This window comes from Mobula hypostoma, chromosome 2 (genome assembly GCF_963921235.1).
Source record: "Mobula hypostoma chromosome 2, sMobHyp1.1, whole genome shotgun sequence".
Lineage (NCBI taxonomy): Eukaryota > Metazoa > Chordata > Chondrichthyes > Myliobatiformes > Myliobatidae > Mobula > Mobula hypostoma.
Genome location: NC_086098.1, coordinates 90,652,935 through 90,667,107, shown reverse-complemented (window position 1 = coordinate 90,667,107; position 14,173 = coordinate 90,652,935). Strand labels below are relative to the sequence as shown.

The 14,173-nt window shown below is 41.5% G+C and overlaps 1 protein-coding gene across 8 annotated transcripts in view; it reads right to left on the bottom strand.

Moving 5' to 3' along the window:
- phf3 (PHD finger protein 3) overlaps positions 1–14,173 on the bottom strand; it is a 173,912-nt gene that overhangs the window by 47,767 nt on the left and 111,972 nt on the right. For all 8 annotated transcript variants that reach the window (XM_063040252.1, XM_063040224.1, XM_063040260.1 and 5 more), the window contains 3 exons: positions 13,402–13,585; positions 8,822–8,969; positions 7,519–7,608 (listed from right to left, as the gene is read on the bottom strand). In XM_063040252.1, the coding sequence (XP_062896322.1) occupies positions 7,519–7,608; positions 8,822–8,969; positions 13,402–13,585 (422 nt within the window). The remainder of the gene's footprint in view (positions 1–7,518; positions 7,609–8,821; positions 8,970–13,401; positions 13,586–14,173) is intronic.

Here is a 14,173-nt window from a genome sequence, read left to right as displayed (position 1 = left end):
ATTGCTTTTGGATAAGGTATTACCAAAGAGGTTTACATACTTTTTTGAAACTAGACTGTGTTTGTTTTAATGGTGTACTCAGTATTGACAAGAAAAAGTACAATTGTTTATGTGTTACTTGTAAGGCAGGTTGTATTTGTCTATTATTGTGACTTATTTGAAGATCAGACCATATTTTTTGAGTTATTAATGCAGAAAACTAGGTTAACAAACTTTTTCTTGCAACTGTATGTCCAACATAGATAAGGTGGATGTCTTTTCTCCAGAGTAGGACAGTCCAAACCTGGAGAGCACAAGTTTAGGGTGAGAGGGGACCAGAGGGGCAACTTTGTCAATGCAGAGGGTGGTAAGTATATAGAATGAGTTGCTAGAGGAAGTGGTTGAGCCAGGGACATTAGTATTATTTAAGCAGCACACGGATAGGTATATGGAGGGAAATAGGCTGAATGCAGGAAATTAGGACTGACTGGGTAGGCACTGTGGTTGCCGTGAAATGGTAGGGCTTAAGAGCTTATAATGCTTCATGTCCCTTTGAATTCTAACTGACTTTCATTAATTTCCTGCAAAATGATCTTTATAAGAAATCAACAAAAGTTTTAATCGTCTAGTCTTTGTGATGTCTTGTCACTTTTTATCCAAAAGACAACTGCAAATAAATGCCAAGTACATGCATCTGAAAGAACACCTACAGATTCAGACATCCTCGCTGAAGTACTCACTTGAATAATGGCTTCTGCAACTAAATGAAGGAATGAATCTATATTCAAACAATGGGGAACTGTGCTTTGTGTTAAGCATACATCTCAATAAGCCAGTAATTTTAAATCATTTGCAATCTTCCCAGAGAAGTGTATTGTGAAACATAAAGTTTGTTAAATTTCCGGAATCCAATTCAGTCATTCTAAATCAATGAGACTGATTAGACAGTGGCAGTTCCTTCAATTATTATGCACATACTGGCAGGATTCCAATTTCAAGAAACAACATAATTCGAAAAAACTGATGAAAATCTAAAATTCCAAACTGAAAATGTCAGTTCATTGCAATAGAAGAAAAATATTCAAGATTGTTTAATATCATTTCCAATACACAAGTTAAAAGAAAATGAAATAATTGCTTCTCCGGATCTGATGCAGCACAAAAATAACAGTAAGATACAGAATACAATAAGTAAAAAATACAATAAATACATCAGATAGCTTATATACACAAGTTCATTGTATATCCATACAGTGACACTAGGCACAGGAGTGTCTGTACATAATGTAACTCTGACAGGAAATGATAAAGCAGTGGTGGTGAGGGTGTTGTGTGGTGGGTTAGTGGGTGGAGGTGTTGATCAGGCTTACTACTTGTGGAAAGTAACTATTTTTAAATCTGGTAGTCCTGGTGTGGGTGCTATGTAGACTCCACCCTGACGTAGATCAGAGAAAGAAAAGTGATCTCTAGGAAGAGGTACAGTCGACATTTCGGGCCGAGACCCTTCGTCAGGACTAACTGAAGGAAGAGGTAGTAAGAGATTTGAAAGTGGGAGGGGGAGGGGGAGATCCAAAATGATAGTAGAAGACAGGAGGGGGAGGGATGGAGCCAAGAGCTGGACAGGTGATTGGCAAAAGGGATACGAGAGGATCATGGGACAGGAGGCCCCGGGAGAAGGAAAAGGGGGAGGGGGGGGGAAACCCAGAGGATGGGCAAGGGGTATAGTCAGAGGGAGAAAAAGGAGAGAGAGAGAGAAAAAGAATATGTGTATATAAATAAATAACGGATGGAGTACGAGGGGGAGGTGGGGCATTAGCGGAAGTTTGAGAAGTCAATGTTCACTCCAACCTGATGCCATGAAATTTTGTTTCTACGGAAGATAAAATACAGATTGGTATCCCATTCTGTACCTCTGGTGCCCACAGTAGCCATCAGAAGATACACAAGAGCAAACTTGCAAGGGTCAAGATGGTGGTTTGAGTATCTCCGAAACTGCTGATTTCTTGGGATTTTCACACGCTACTGCCTCTAGAGTTTACAGAGAATGGTGTGAAAAGCAAACCACATCCAGTGAGCATTAGTTCTGTGGGTGAAAATTAATGAGAGATTGGAGGAGAATGACCAGACTGGTTCAAGATGACAGTAACTCATATAAACATGCCTTACAACAACAGTGTGCAGAAGAGCATCCCTGAATTTTTGATTTGGAGCAAGAAGGCTGCGAGTGAACGGCTGATTTTCGGAGCCAAGGCAGATTTTACCACTCGGGGTAAAAGAGAGGCAAGACTGCGCAGGCATGTGACGTCAGCCAGTAAAGCGCAAAAGGTTTAAAAAGGAGACCGCCATATCCAGCGGGCAGTGTTGAGAGGCGGCAGAGTGATAGGGCCTTGGCTCGATGGGCTCAGGCAGTAACGGCACAAGGCGAGGTAGGTTTACTGGTGTTATTTGGGGGAAAAAGGAGGAAATATGTGTGTGAGGCTCGTTTACTGTGCTCGGTGTCAGATGTGGGAGGTCCTGGAGTCTCCCAGCCTCCTGGACGGCCATATCTGCACCAGGTGTGTCGAGCTGCAGATCCTAAGAGACTGAGTTAGGGAACTGGAGATGCAGCTCGATGACCTTTGCCTGGTCAGGGAGAGCGAGGAGGTGACAGAAGGGAGTGAGAGGCAGGTGGTCAAACCGGTGCCACAGGAGACAGACAAGTGGGTCACACTCAGGAGGGAGAAGGGGAAGAGTCAGGTACTACAGAGTACCTCTGCAGCTGTACTCCTTGACAATAATTACCCCTGTTTGAGTACTGTTGGTGGGGTAGGGAGGGGGAAGACAGCCTACCTGGGAGAAGCAACAGTGGCTGTGGCTGTGCCTTTGGCACAGAGTCTGCCCTGTGGCTCAGAAGGGTAGGGAAAGGAAGAGGAAGGCAGTAGTGATAGGGGACCCTATAGTTAGGGGGTCAGTCAGGCAATTCTGTGGACGCAGGAAAGAAACTTGGATGGCAGTTTCCGGGATGTTTCGGATTGCGTCAAAGACATCCTGCAGTGGGAGGGAGAACAGCCAGAAGTCGTGGTACATATTGGTACCAATGACATAGGTAGGAAAAGGGAAGAAGTCCTGAAAAAAAAGAGTACAGGGAGTTAGGAAGGAAGTTGAGAAGCAGGACTGCAAAGGTAGTAATCTCGGGATTACTGCCTGTGCCACGCGACAGTGAGAATAGGAATAGAATGAGGTGGAGGATAAGTGAGTGGCTGAGGGATTGGAGCAGGGGGCAAGGATTCAGATTTCTGGATCATTGGAACCTCTTTTGGGGCAGGTGTGACCTGTACAAAAAGGACAGGTTGCACTTGAATCCCAGGGGAACCAATATCCTGGCGGGGAGGTTTGCTAAGGCTATTGGCGAGAGTTTAAACTAGAATTGTTGGGGGGGTGGGAACCGAACTGAAGAGACTGCAGAAGAGGAGGTTGGCTCACAAGTAGAGAAAGCTTGAAGACAGTGCGAGAGGGTGGATAGGCAGGTGATAGAGAAGGGACGCGTTCAGACCGAAGGTTTGAGAAGCGCCTATTTTAACGCAAGGAGTGTTGTGAACAAAGCGGATGAGCTTAGAGCGTGAATCAGTACTTGGAGATATGATGTGGTGGCCATTACAGAGACTTGGATGGCTCAGGGGCAGGAATGGTTACTTCAAGTGCCGGGTTTGAGATGTTTCAGAAAGGACAGGGAGCGAGGCAAAAGAGGTGGGGGCGTGGCACTGTTGATCACGGCTGCAGAAAAGGTGGACACCATGGAGGGATTGTCTACGGAGTCTCTGTGGCTGGAGGTTAGGAAGGGAGGGGTCAATAACTTTACTGGGTTTTTTTATAGGCCGCCCAATAGTAACAGGGAAATCAAGGAGCAGATAGGGAAACAGATCCTGGAGAGGTGTAATAATAACAGAGTTGTCGTGATGGGAGATTTTAATTTCCCAAATATTGACTGGCATCTCCCTACAGCAAGGGGTTTAGATGGGGTGAGGTTTGTTAGGTGTGTTCAGGAAGGTTTCTTGACACAATATGTAGATAAGCCTACAAGAGGAGAGACTGTACTTGATTTGGTATTGGGAAATGAACCTGGTCAGGTGTCAGATCTCTCAGTGGGAGAGCATTTTGGAGATAGTAATCATAATTCTATCTCCTTTACAACAGCATTGGAGAAAGATAGGACAGACAAGTTAGAAAAGCATTTAATTGGAGTAAGGGGAATTATGAGGCTATCAGGCAGGAAATTGGAAGCTTAAATTGGGAACAGATGTTCTCAGGGAAAAGTACAGAAGAAATGTAGCAAATGTTCAGGGGATACTTGTGTGGACTTCTGCATAGGTACGTTCCAATGAGACAAGGAAGTTATGGTAGGGTACAGGAACAGTGGTCTACAAAGGCTGTAATAAATCTAGTCAAGAAGAAAAGAAAAGCTTACAAAAGGTTCAGAGAGCAAGGTAATGCTAGCGATCTAGAAGATTATAAGGCTAATAGGAAGGAGCTTAAGCAGGAAATTAGGAGAGCCAGAAGGGGCCATGAGATGGCCTTGGCGGGCAGGATTAAGAAAAACCCCAAGGCATTCTACAAGTATGTGAAGAGCAAGAGGATAAGATGTGAAAGAATAGGACCTATCAAGTGTGACAGTGGGAAAGTATGTATGGAACCAGAGGAAATAGCAGAGGTACTTAATGAATACTTTACTTCAGTATTCATTATGGAAAAGGATATTGGTGATTGTAGTGCTGACTTGCAACAGACTGAAAAGCTTGAGCATGTAGATATTAAGAGGATGTGCTGGAGCTTTTGGAAAACATCAAGTTGGATAAGCCACTGGGACCGGATGAGATGTACCCCAGGCTACTGTGGGAGGCGAGGGAGGAGATTGCTGAGCCTCTGGCGATGATCTTTGCATCATCAATGGGGACGGGAGAGATTCCGGAGGATTGGAGGGTTGTGGATGTTGTTCCTTTATTCAAGAAAGGGAATAGAGGAAATTATAGGAAGGAGCTTAAGAAGGAAATTAGGAGAGCCAGAAGGGGCCACAAGAAGGCCTTGGCGGTCAGGATTAAGAAAAACCCCAAGGCATTCTACAAGTATGTGAAGAGCAAGAGGATAAGACGTGAAAGAATAGGACCCTACCCTACCAGGAAATTATAGACCAGTGAGTCTTACCTCTGTGGTTGGTAAGCTGATGGAGAAGATGCTGAGAGGCAGGATTTATGAACATTTGGAGAGGTATAATATGATTCGGAATAGTCAGCATGGCTTTGTCAAGGGCAGGTTGTGCCTTACGAGCCTGATTGAATTTTTTGAGGATGTGACTAAACACATTGATGAAGGAAGAGCAGTAGGTGAAGTGTATATGGATTTCAGCAAGGCATTTGATAAGGTGCCCGATGCAAGGCTTATTGAGAAAGTAAGGAGGCAAGGGATCCAAGGGGACATTGCTTTGTGGATCCAGAACTGGCTTGCTTACAGAAGGCAAAGAGTGGTTGTAGACGGGTCATATTCTGCATGGAGGTCGGTCACCAGTGAAGTGCCTCAGGGATCTGTTCTGGGACTCCTACTCTTTGTGATTTTTATAAATGACTTGGATGAGGAAGTGGAGGGTGCTGATGACACAAAGGTTGGGGGTGTTGTGGATAGTGTGGAGGGCTGTCAGAGGTTACAGTGGGACATTGATAATTTGCAAAACTGGGCTGAAAAGTGGCAGATGGAGTTCAACCCAGATAAGTGTGAAGTGGTTCATTTTGGTAGGTCAAATAGGATGGCAGAATATAGTATTAATGGTAAGTCTCTTGGCAGTGTGGAGGATCAGAGGGATCTTGGGATCCGAGTCCATAGGACACTCAAAGCAGCTGCGCAGGTTGACTCTGTGGTTGAGAAGGCATACGGTGTATTGGCCTTCATCAATTGTGGAATTGAATTCAGGAGCCAAGAGGTAATGTTGCAGCTATATAGGACCCTGGTCAGACCCCACTTGAGAGTACTGTGCTCAGTTCTGGTTGCCTCACTACAGGAAGGATGTGGAAGCCATGGAAAGGGTGAAGAGATTTACAAGGATGTTGCCTGGATTGGGGGAGCATGCCTTATGAGAATAGGTTGAGTGAACTCGGCCTTTTCTCCTTGGAGCAAAAGGATGAGAGGTGACCTGATAGAGGTGTATAAGATGATGAGAGACATTGATCTTGTGGGCAGTCAGAGGCTCTTTCCCAGGGCTGAAATGGCTGCCACAAGAGGACACAGGTTTAATGTGCTGGAGAGTAGGTACAGAGGAGATGTCGGGGTAAGTTTTTTTACTTAGAGTGATGAGTGCGTGGAATGGGCTGCCGGCAACAGTGGTGGCGACGGATAAGATAGGGTCTTTTAAGAGACTTTTGGATAGGTACATGGAGCTTAGAAAAATGAAGGGCTATAGGTAAGCCTAGTGATTTCTAAGGTAGGGACATGTTCAGCACAACTTTGTGGGCCGAAGAGCCTGTATTGTGCTGTACGTTTTCTATGTTTCTATGAATGCATATCACGTCAAACCTTGAAACAGGTGGGACCACACCGGGTTCAACTGCTGTACCTAATAAAGTGGTCACTTTATTCATAAGTAAATACTCTTACTAATGATTTTGCTACAGCAACAGCATACAATGTCCTTTTAAGGAATTATACAGAACAGTGATCAGTACTCAGTCTAACCCTGCCATTTTATTGCTGGGTTGATAGTATGCTTACACTTTTTATTAGATTCACCACTGCCTTGTAATTTAATGTCGCATCTCAACATCCTATGTAGGTATTGAGTCTGTAAATTGGAAATGGAAATGAAAACTCCAATGCAAGAAAATTAAATAGCATTTAACAAATTATTGTTCATGGCAGTTTACGTATCACAAAAGTAAATGCTCAAGAAATGAAGTATGAAAACTAGCATACCAGATACAATTTGCTAACTATTAAAATAAATAAATGAAAAAAGATGTTTCCAATATAGGGGGAGCCTGGGAACTAAGGGCACAAGCCTCAGAATGCAAGGACATCCCTTTAGAACAGAGATGAAGAGTAATTTCTTTATCCAGAAGGTGGTGAATCTGTGGAATTCATTGCCACTAACAGGGAGAAGGCAGGAGAATGAGGTTGAGAGAGAAAATAATTCAGTCACGATTGAATGGCAGAGTAGACTTGATGGGCCAAATGGCCAAATTCTGCTCCTATGTCTTATGGTCTAAAATGTGCATATAATATGGAACTCCTTGATCAAATTTCAAACATGAGCTCCTGTCACAGTCAGCATTGTAGCAGGAACAATTTCCAAAAATTGCATTTCCAAATTTAATTTTAAAAAATCATAGTCCTGACGAACGGTCTCGGCCTGAAACGTCGACTGCGCCTCTTCCTATAGATGCTGCTTGGCCTGCTGCGTTCACCAGCAACTTTGATGTATGTTGATTGATATTAATAATATCAGTTATTTCTTATTACACAATATTAATATTTACAGAGAATCATGTTCTGGATAACTGATGCATTTTCAAAGTATACCTTAGTTCCTGAGGCTTTTATCTTGTCCACATAGTCCCAAACCATCTGAGGAGGAATCCTCCCTCCTACTTGTATGGTATCTGGTAAATCCTTTGGAGGGGGAAAATAAACTTTGTTCAATGATTGGAGCACATGTAAAAAAAATGCAACAATTTTCAAGTTCATTAATTCCGCTTGTCTTTCCAATCATTTCCCTCTTCTGCCATTGCTCCCTCTTAGTCCCTAGAACAAACAACTAACAACCCCCAGCTTATACAATAAAAGTATTTATTTTCAAAATGGTTGCAGTTGTAACCTAGTTATTGTTTCATACTTTCACTGGACAAGCCCTTCAGCAGCAACTTTTACTGAAAATTGGGCAGATTTTTATTTAATTTGAGAGATACAGTAGGGCAACAGGCCCTTTCAGAATGAGCCCATGTCACCTATTTATAATATGTAACCAATTTGCATACTAACCCATACATCTTTGAAATGTGGGATGAAACCAGAGCATCCGGAAGAAACCCACGCATCACAGGGAGAATGCAAACTCCTTGCAAACAACGGTGGAATTGAACCCAGATTGCTGGCACTATAATAGGGTTACAATAACTGCTATGCTAACCATGCCACTCCTAAGCAGCAATGGGGAATATATTGGACAGAAACTTAATCCACCTGGTACATTTCTCAATTCTTCTTTCTTTCTCCAGGCTCTCCAAACCAATTATTTTAAAATTACAATATAATGTTTTTCCATTTTTTTTCCTTAATGTTCTGTGTGGAGCGATCAATGAAAAGGTTTTCCAACTACTTTTTCAAACCAGCAGTTTCTTTATCTTAGTTTGACCCAAAACCAAAGTGATTGAGACTGAGACCAATTAGTTTGGAAAGCAGGAGACGGAGAAAATGGCAAGGGTATCAATTCTCTCTGACAATTCCTTTCTAGTAGACTCTGCAGATTTAACACTAGTGGTAGTGAGAAATCTATCAATGGTTAATGAAATTGTGCTAATTGATTATTGAAAGCTGCAACATTCTATATGCTCAATTTGCTGTTCCAGCATCTTTCCATTTGCCACACCCAGCACTCCCCTGCATATGCAAAACCAACAATTGTAAAATTACGGCTTTTAATGAGACACATACTTTGAGCATTATTTTATCATGAAAATATCTGGCAAACTCAAGGTAAGTACTGTTTCCTGCATTATATTTTTCTGCAATAAAATTACACAGACAGGTAAGTATATGTCAATACTTTAAAATGCTGCAAAGCAATAAACCTGCTATTTAAAAAGACATAAAATAGGAATAGTACCTCTGTTAGGTGATCCGATGAGCCAGAGACAGGATAAGCTTTGGTAACAAATTTGGCCACACTAGGCATATTGATAAATCCCTTCCAGAGAGAATCCAGTCGAGCTAGAAACCTTGACTCATCTTCTGCAATGTCGTACACATCTGACCTGAATTTAACACAAAAATAAATGAAACACCAATCTAACTGACAAATTGAAGCACTAACCTAACAAAAAGATCAATTTACAACTTATCACACAAAATTATGATTTGCTTTAGAGCATAAGTTACATTTATAAATATTCTTATTAAATACTATCATGTCCATGCCAAATTTTTATTGAAGAAATCCTTCATAAATTACATGGAATTTTCTCCCCCAGTTTTTGTTTCCTTCTGTTTATTCACTATTCCTCTGAAGGTGAAATACTGAAACAGTGTTTGTCTCAACTATTTGATAGAGAATGCCACTCAAATTCTGCTCTATGCAGGTCAATTTCTGAGAACTTCCTTTTGTCACTCTCAGTAAAAATGATAAATATATTTGTTACATACTCACGATTCAGAAGGACACAGTTCTGAGCAATTCAGAGTTAAAATTCAAGAGATAAATGATTTGAAGGTAAAGATTTAATGAAAGGAAATGTACAAAATTTGATGGAAGAGAAAGGAAATGTTGGGCCTGAGAATGACCAAGAACAGATGACAGGAGCTTTATTAACATCAGAAGCAACAGTCTCATGACTTAATGCAGTGGGCCAATTTTATTGAATTACGGCATCTAACAGCATTGCTCCTGATTCAGACTTAGCTCTGCATCATTCAGCTCAGAACGTTTTTATACACCGCGTTGCTAAACTGTGAGACAATAACACAGGTCAACCAAGACACTTGGGGAAAGCCAATGAAGTATATCGTTTCAAAACTAATATACAAAGATAAACACTGGAAAGACTGAGAAGGTGGCAAATTTACGGACAGCATGAACAAGATGACCCAAAAGACCCGCTTCTGTGCTGTACACTATGGTTCAATATTTTATCAGAAAAATAAAAAAAATCATTTGAGATAGGAAAAAGAAGGAAATTACAAAATAAATTTCTGTATATACATTTAGAATATCTTTATCTGACATAGTTATTTGGTTACCTTGTTCCACCTCAATGCACTGTGTAATGATATGATCTGTATGAACAGTGAACAGTTTGTAAGGGAAGCTTTTCACTGTACATTGGTACATATGACAAAAATACACCAATCTTCAAACTAAGGAGAACTAGTCTTCAGTATATGATGCTTTAATGCTGAATCCAACCAGTTTTAGACAATGAGCAGTATAAAAGATATAATGAAAAGACAGGATCTGCACAGAGTAACAGTAGGACTTAAAGACATAAAATACTGTTTGGTTCAGACCTGGAGTATTGTGCGTGATGCTGGTACACTTCAAGAGAGGGAAACCAGAGGTTCATGAGCCAGTAAACATTGGAGGATCAGAGATAGAGTGGTCATGAATTTTAAATTCCTGGGTGTCACTATCTCAGAGGACCTGTCCTGAATCCATTGTAAAGAAAGTACAACAGCACTTCTACTTCCTCAGGAGTCTGCGGTGATACAGCATGTTATCAAAAACCTTGGCGAACTTCTATAAATGTTAACTGGCTGCATTATAGCCTGGTATAGGAACACCAATGCCTTTAAGCAGAAAATCCTACAAACAGTCATGGATTCGGCCTAGTTCATCATGAGCAAACCATTCCAACCACTGAGCACATTTACATGAAACACTGCCATAAAAAAGCAAAAGTGACAGTACCCCATGACTTGCACCACCACATTCAAGAACAGTTACTACCCCTCAACCATCGGGCTCTTGAACAAAAGAGGATAACTACATTCACTTTCCTTCTGGTGTTCCCACAACCAATGATCTCACTTTAAGGATTCCCTATCTTGTTATTTCATGCTCGTAATTTATTTAAGTTTGCATCTTGCACAGATTGCTGTCCATTGATCCTGTTTACAGTTACTGTTCTATAGATTTGCTAAAACAATCTTAGGGTTGTACGTGGTGACATGTATGTACTCTGACAATAAATTTTATTTCAAACTTTGGTTGCCACACTAAAGGAAAGGGGCGATGGGAGGGACAGCGTGTAGAGGCTAACTGTAACCTACCCACCCCTGATATTTTCTTTTCTTCCCCCACACATAGGGAAGAAGCTATAAAAGCCTGTAAGTATGTACCACAAGGCTCAGGTACAGCTTCTATCTCACTATTATATGACCATTGAATGGTTCCTTAGTATGACAAGATAACTCTTGACCTCAATCTCACTCATTATAACCCTGCACATTATCGTCTATCTGCAGTGTACTGCACTGTAACGCTTTATTCTGCGTTCTGATATGATTTTACTTGTATTACCTCATGTTGTAATGATCTGACAAGCTTTTCACTTTACTTCATAAATGTGACAATTAACAAACTGATTTAACAATTTACCATACCCTTTCCCGCTCCATACTAAACTTTTTCGCATCATTTTAAATTATGAAGTTAAAATGAATCAATTTTTCAGCTGAGCTTATAAAGTTGCAATAAATAGAACCTCAGTTTTAACATACCCCATTGACGGTTAGTATTACATTAACTGGTACTGGTTTATATTTTTGCATAAAAGGCACATCAAGGTTGCTACCTTCTGACCTAGAGTGCTACAATTAGAATTCATCAAAAAGTCATGAATACCAAACCAAAATAAATTTTCAGGGCCAAGATATATATATATATTTATTAAGGGCAGGTAACAGGGGCTCTGAAGCAAGGCACATAAGCTGAATAAGCTACTGCTTCTATCTTCTTGCAAGTAGGCAGTCAAACATTAATTACTCACCAAGCAACTGATTGGCTATGAACAAATGAATTAGAATCAGGTTTATTATCACTGCCATATGTTGTGAAATTGGTTATTTTTGTGGCAGCAGAACAGTGCAAGATAGAAAAAAAAATTACTGTAATTGAATTGACTTTATTTCTTACATCCTTCACATACATGAAGAGTAAAAATCTTTACGTTACATCTCTGTGTAAATGTGCAATCATAGCAATTTATAATAATTCATAATAAATAGAACTGTCAATGTAACATAGAAGTACAGTTAAACCAGCGCGAGTTAATCAGTTTGATGGCCTGGTGGAAGAAGCTGTCCCAGAGCCTGTAAATCATGGCTTTTTAATGCTGTGGTAGCCGTTTCCCAGATGGCAGCAGCTGGAATAGACTGTGGTTGGGGTGACTCAGATACCCAATGATCCTTTGGGCCCTTTTCACACAACTGCCTTTGTAAATGTCCTGAATCATGGGAAGTTCACAACTACAGATTCACTGGGCTGTCTGCACCACTCTCTGCAGAGTCCTGCGATTAAGGGAGGTTCAGTTTCCATACCAGGCAGTGATGCAGCCAGTCAGGATGCTCTCAATTGTGCCCCTGTAGAAAATTCTTAGGATTTGGGGGCCCATACCAAACTTCCTCAACCATCTGAAGTGAAAGAGGCACTATTGTGCCTTTTTCATCACACAGCAGGTGTGTACAGACCACATGAGGTCCTTGGAGATGTGGATGCTGAGGAATTTAAAGCTGTTTACCATCTCAACCCCAGGTCCATTGATGTCAATAGGGGTTAGCCCGTCTTTATTCCTCCTGTAAACCACAACCAGCTCCTTTGTTTTTGTGACATTGAGGGAGAGGTTGTTCTCTTGTGTCAGAGAGGTGACTTCTTCACGGTAGACCACTTCGTTATTGTTTGACATTAGGCCAATCAATGCAGTGTCGTCAGCAAATGTAATTAGCAGATTAGAGATGTGGGTGATGACACAGTCATGGGTATACCGGGAGTAAGGAGGGGACTTGGTACGCAGCCCTGTGGGGCTCCAGTGTTGAGAATCAGAGAGGTGGAGGTGAGGGAGCCCCACTCTTACTACCCGCTGGCGATCTGACAGGACATCCAGGATCCAGCTGCACAAGGCAGGGTCAAGACCGAGGTCTCTGAGCTTCCTGTCGAGTCTGGATGGAATTTTGGTGTTGAATGCTGAACTGTAGTCCAAGAACAGCTTTCTCACATAAGCATCCTTCTCCAGATGTGCAAGGACAGTATATAGAGCAGTAGCTATTGCATCGTCTATCGGTTGGTTGTGTCAGTAGGCGAATTGTAGGGGGTCCAGTTTGGGTGGCAGCATGCTGCAGATGTAATCCTTGACCAGCCTCTCAAAGCATTTGCTTATTATTGAGGTGAGTGCGACAGGACACCAGTTGTTCAGGCATTTTACCTTGGTCTTTTTTGGTACAGGGACAAAGGTGGATAATTTGAAGCAGGAGGGCACTCTACACTGGGACAGCTACATTAAAATTTATAGTAAGCTACAATAAAGAATAAAATAAATAAATAGCAGAAAAGAGGAATAGAGATATACTGTTCATGAGTTTATGGACCGTACAGAAATTCGATGGCATCACTTGATAGGTCACATTATTTACCTGCATCACCAACTAGCAAGTAATCCAGACTGACACAATGGAAATCATAAGTAGGTTGCCCACCTTGTCATAGAGGAGGTGGATAGCTGTACTGATTCTGGTGTTTCCTCTGCTATTGCATCAAAAGAAGAAAGAGCATCTGCCAAATACGCTGATTCGGCATCAACATCTGATTGACGCCTTGTCACACTTGTAGCTACCTTCACTTTCGGCACAGGCAGTTCCTCAACTGGTGGAGCCATTCGACCTGAAAATGATATCTGTTACAACGAAATCCATTCTAATTCTTGATTCTTTTACTTTATGACTAAATCAATAAAAATAATCACATTAACTAGACAATTAGTAGGTTGAAAATATTTCATCACACATGACTGTTTAAAGTTTTGTGTTTTGTTAAAATTAGGTTTGGCCAGTTATTTGTCTAGGTTAGTTAAAATCAGGAAAAAAAAAGGCATTACATTCAAGTAATCTTCATTATCTTTTAGTGCTGAGGTAATATGACTTCAGTTCAAATTAAGTTAATGTCAAGAAACAGAATTGGTTCCTAGGAAGATCTGATAATGCGATACAGGTACCCTCTCACAAATCAATGAACACTGTAAACACAAAATATTCTGCAGATGCTGGGGTCAAAGCAACACTCACAACATGCTGGAGGAACTCAGCAGGTCGGGCAGCATCCATGGAAAAGATCGGTCGACGTTTTGGGCCGGAACCCTTTGTCAGGACTGGAGAGGGAAGGGGCAGAGGCCCTATAAAGAAGGTGGGGGGAGGGTGGGAAGGAGAAGGCTGGTAGGTACCAGGTGAAAAACCAGTAAGGGGAAAGATAAAG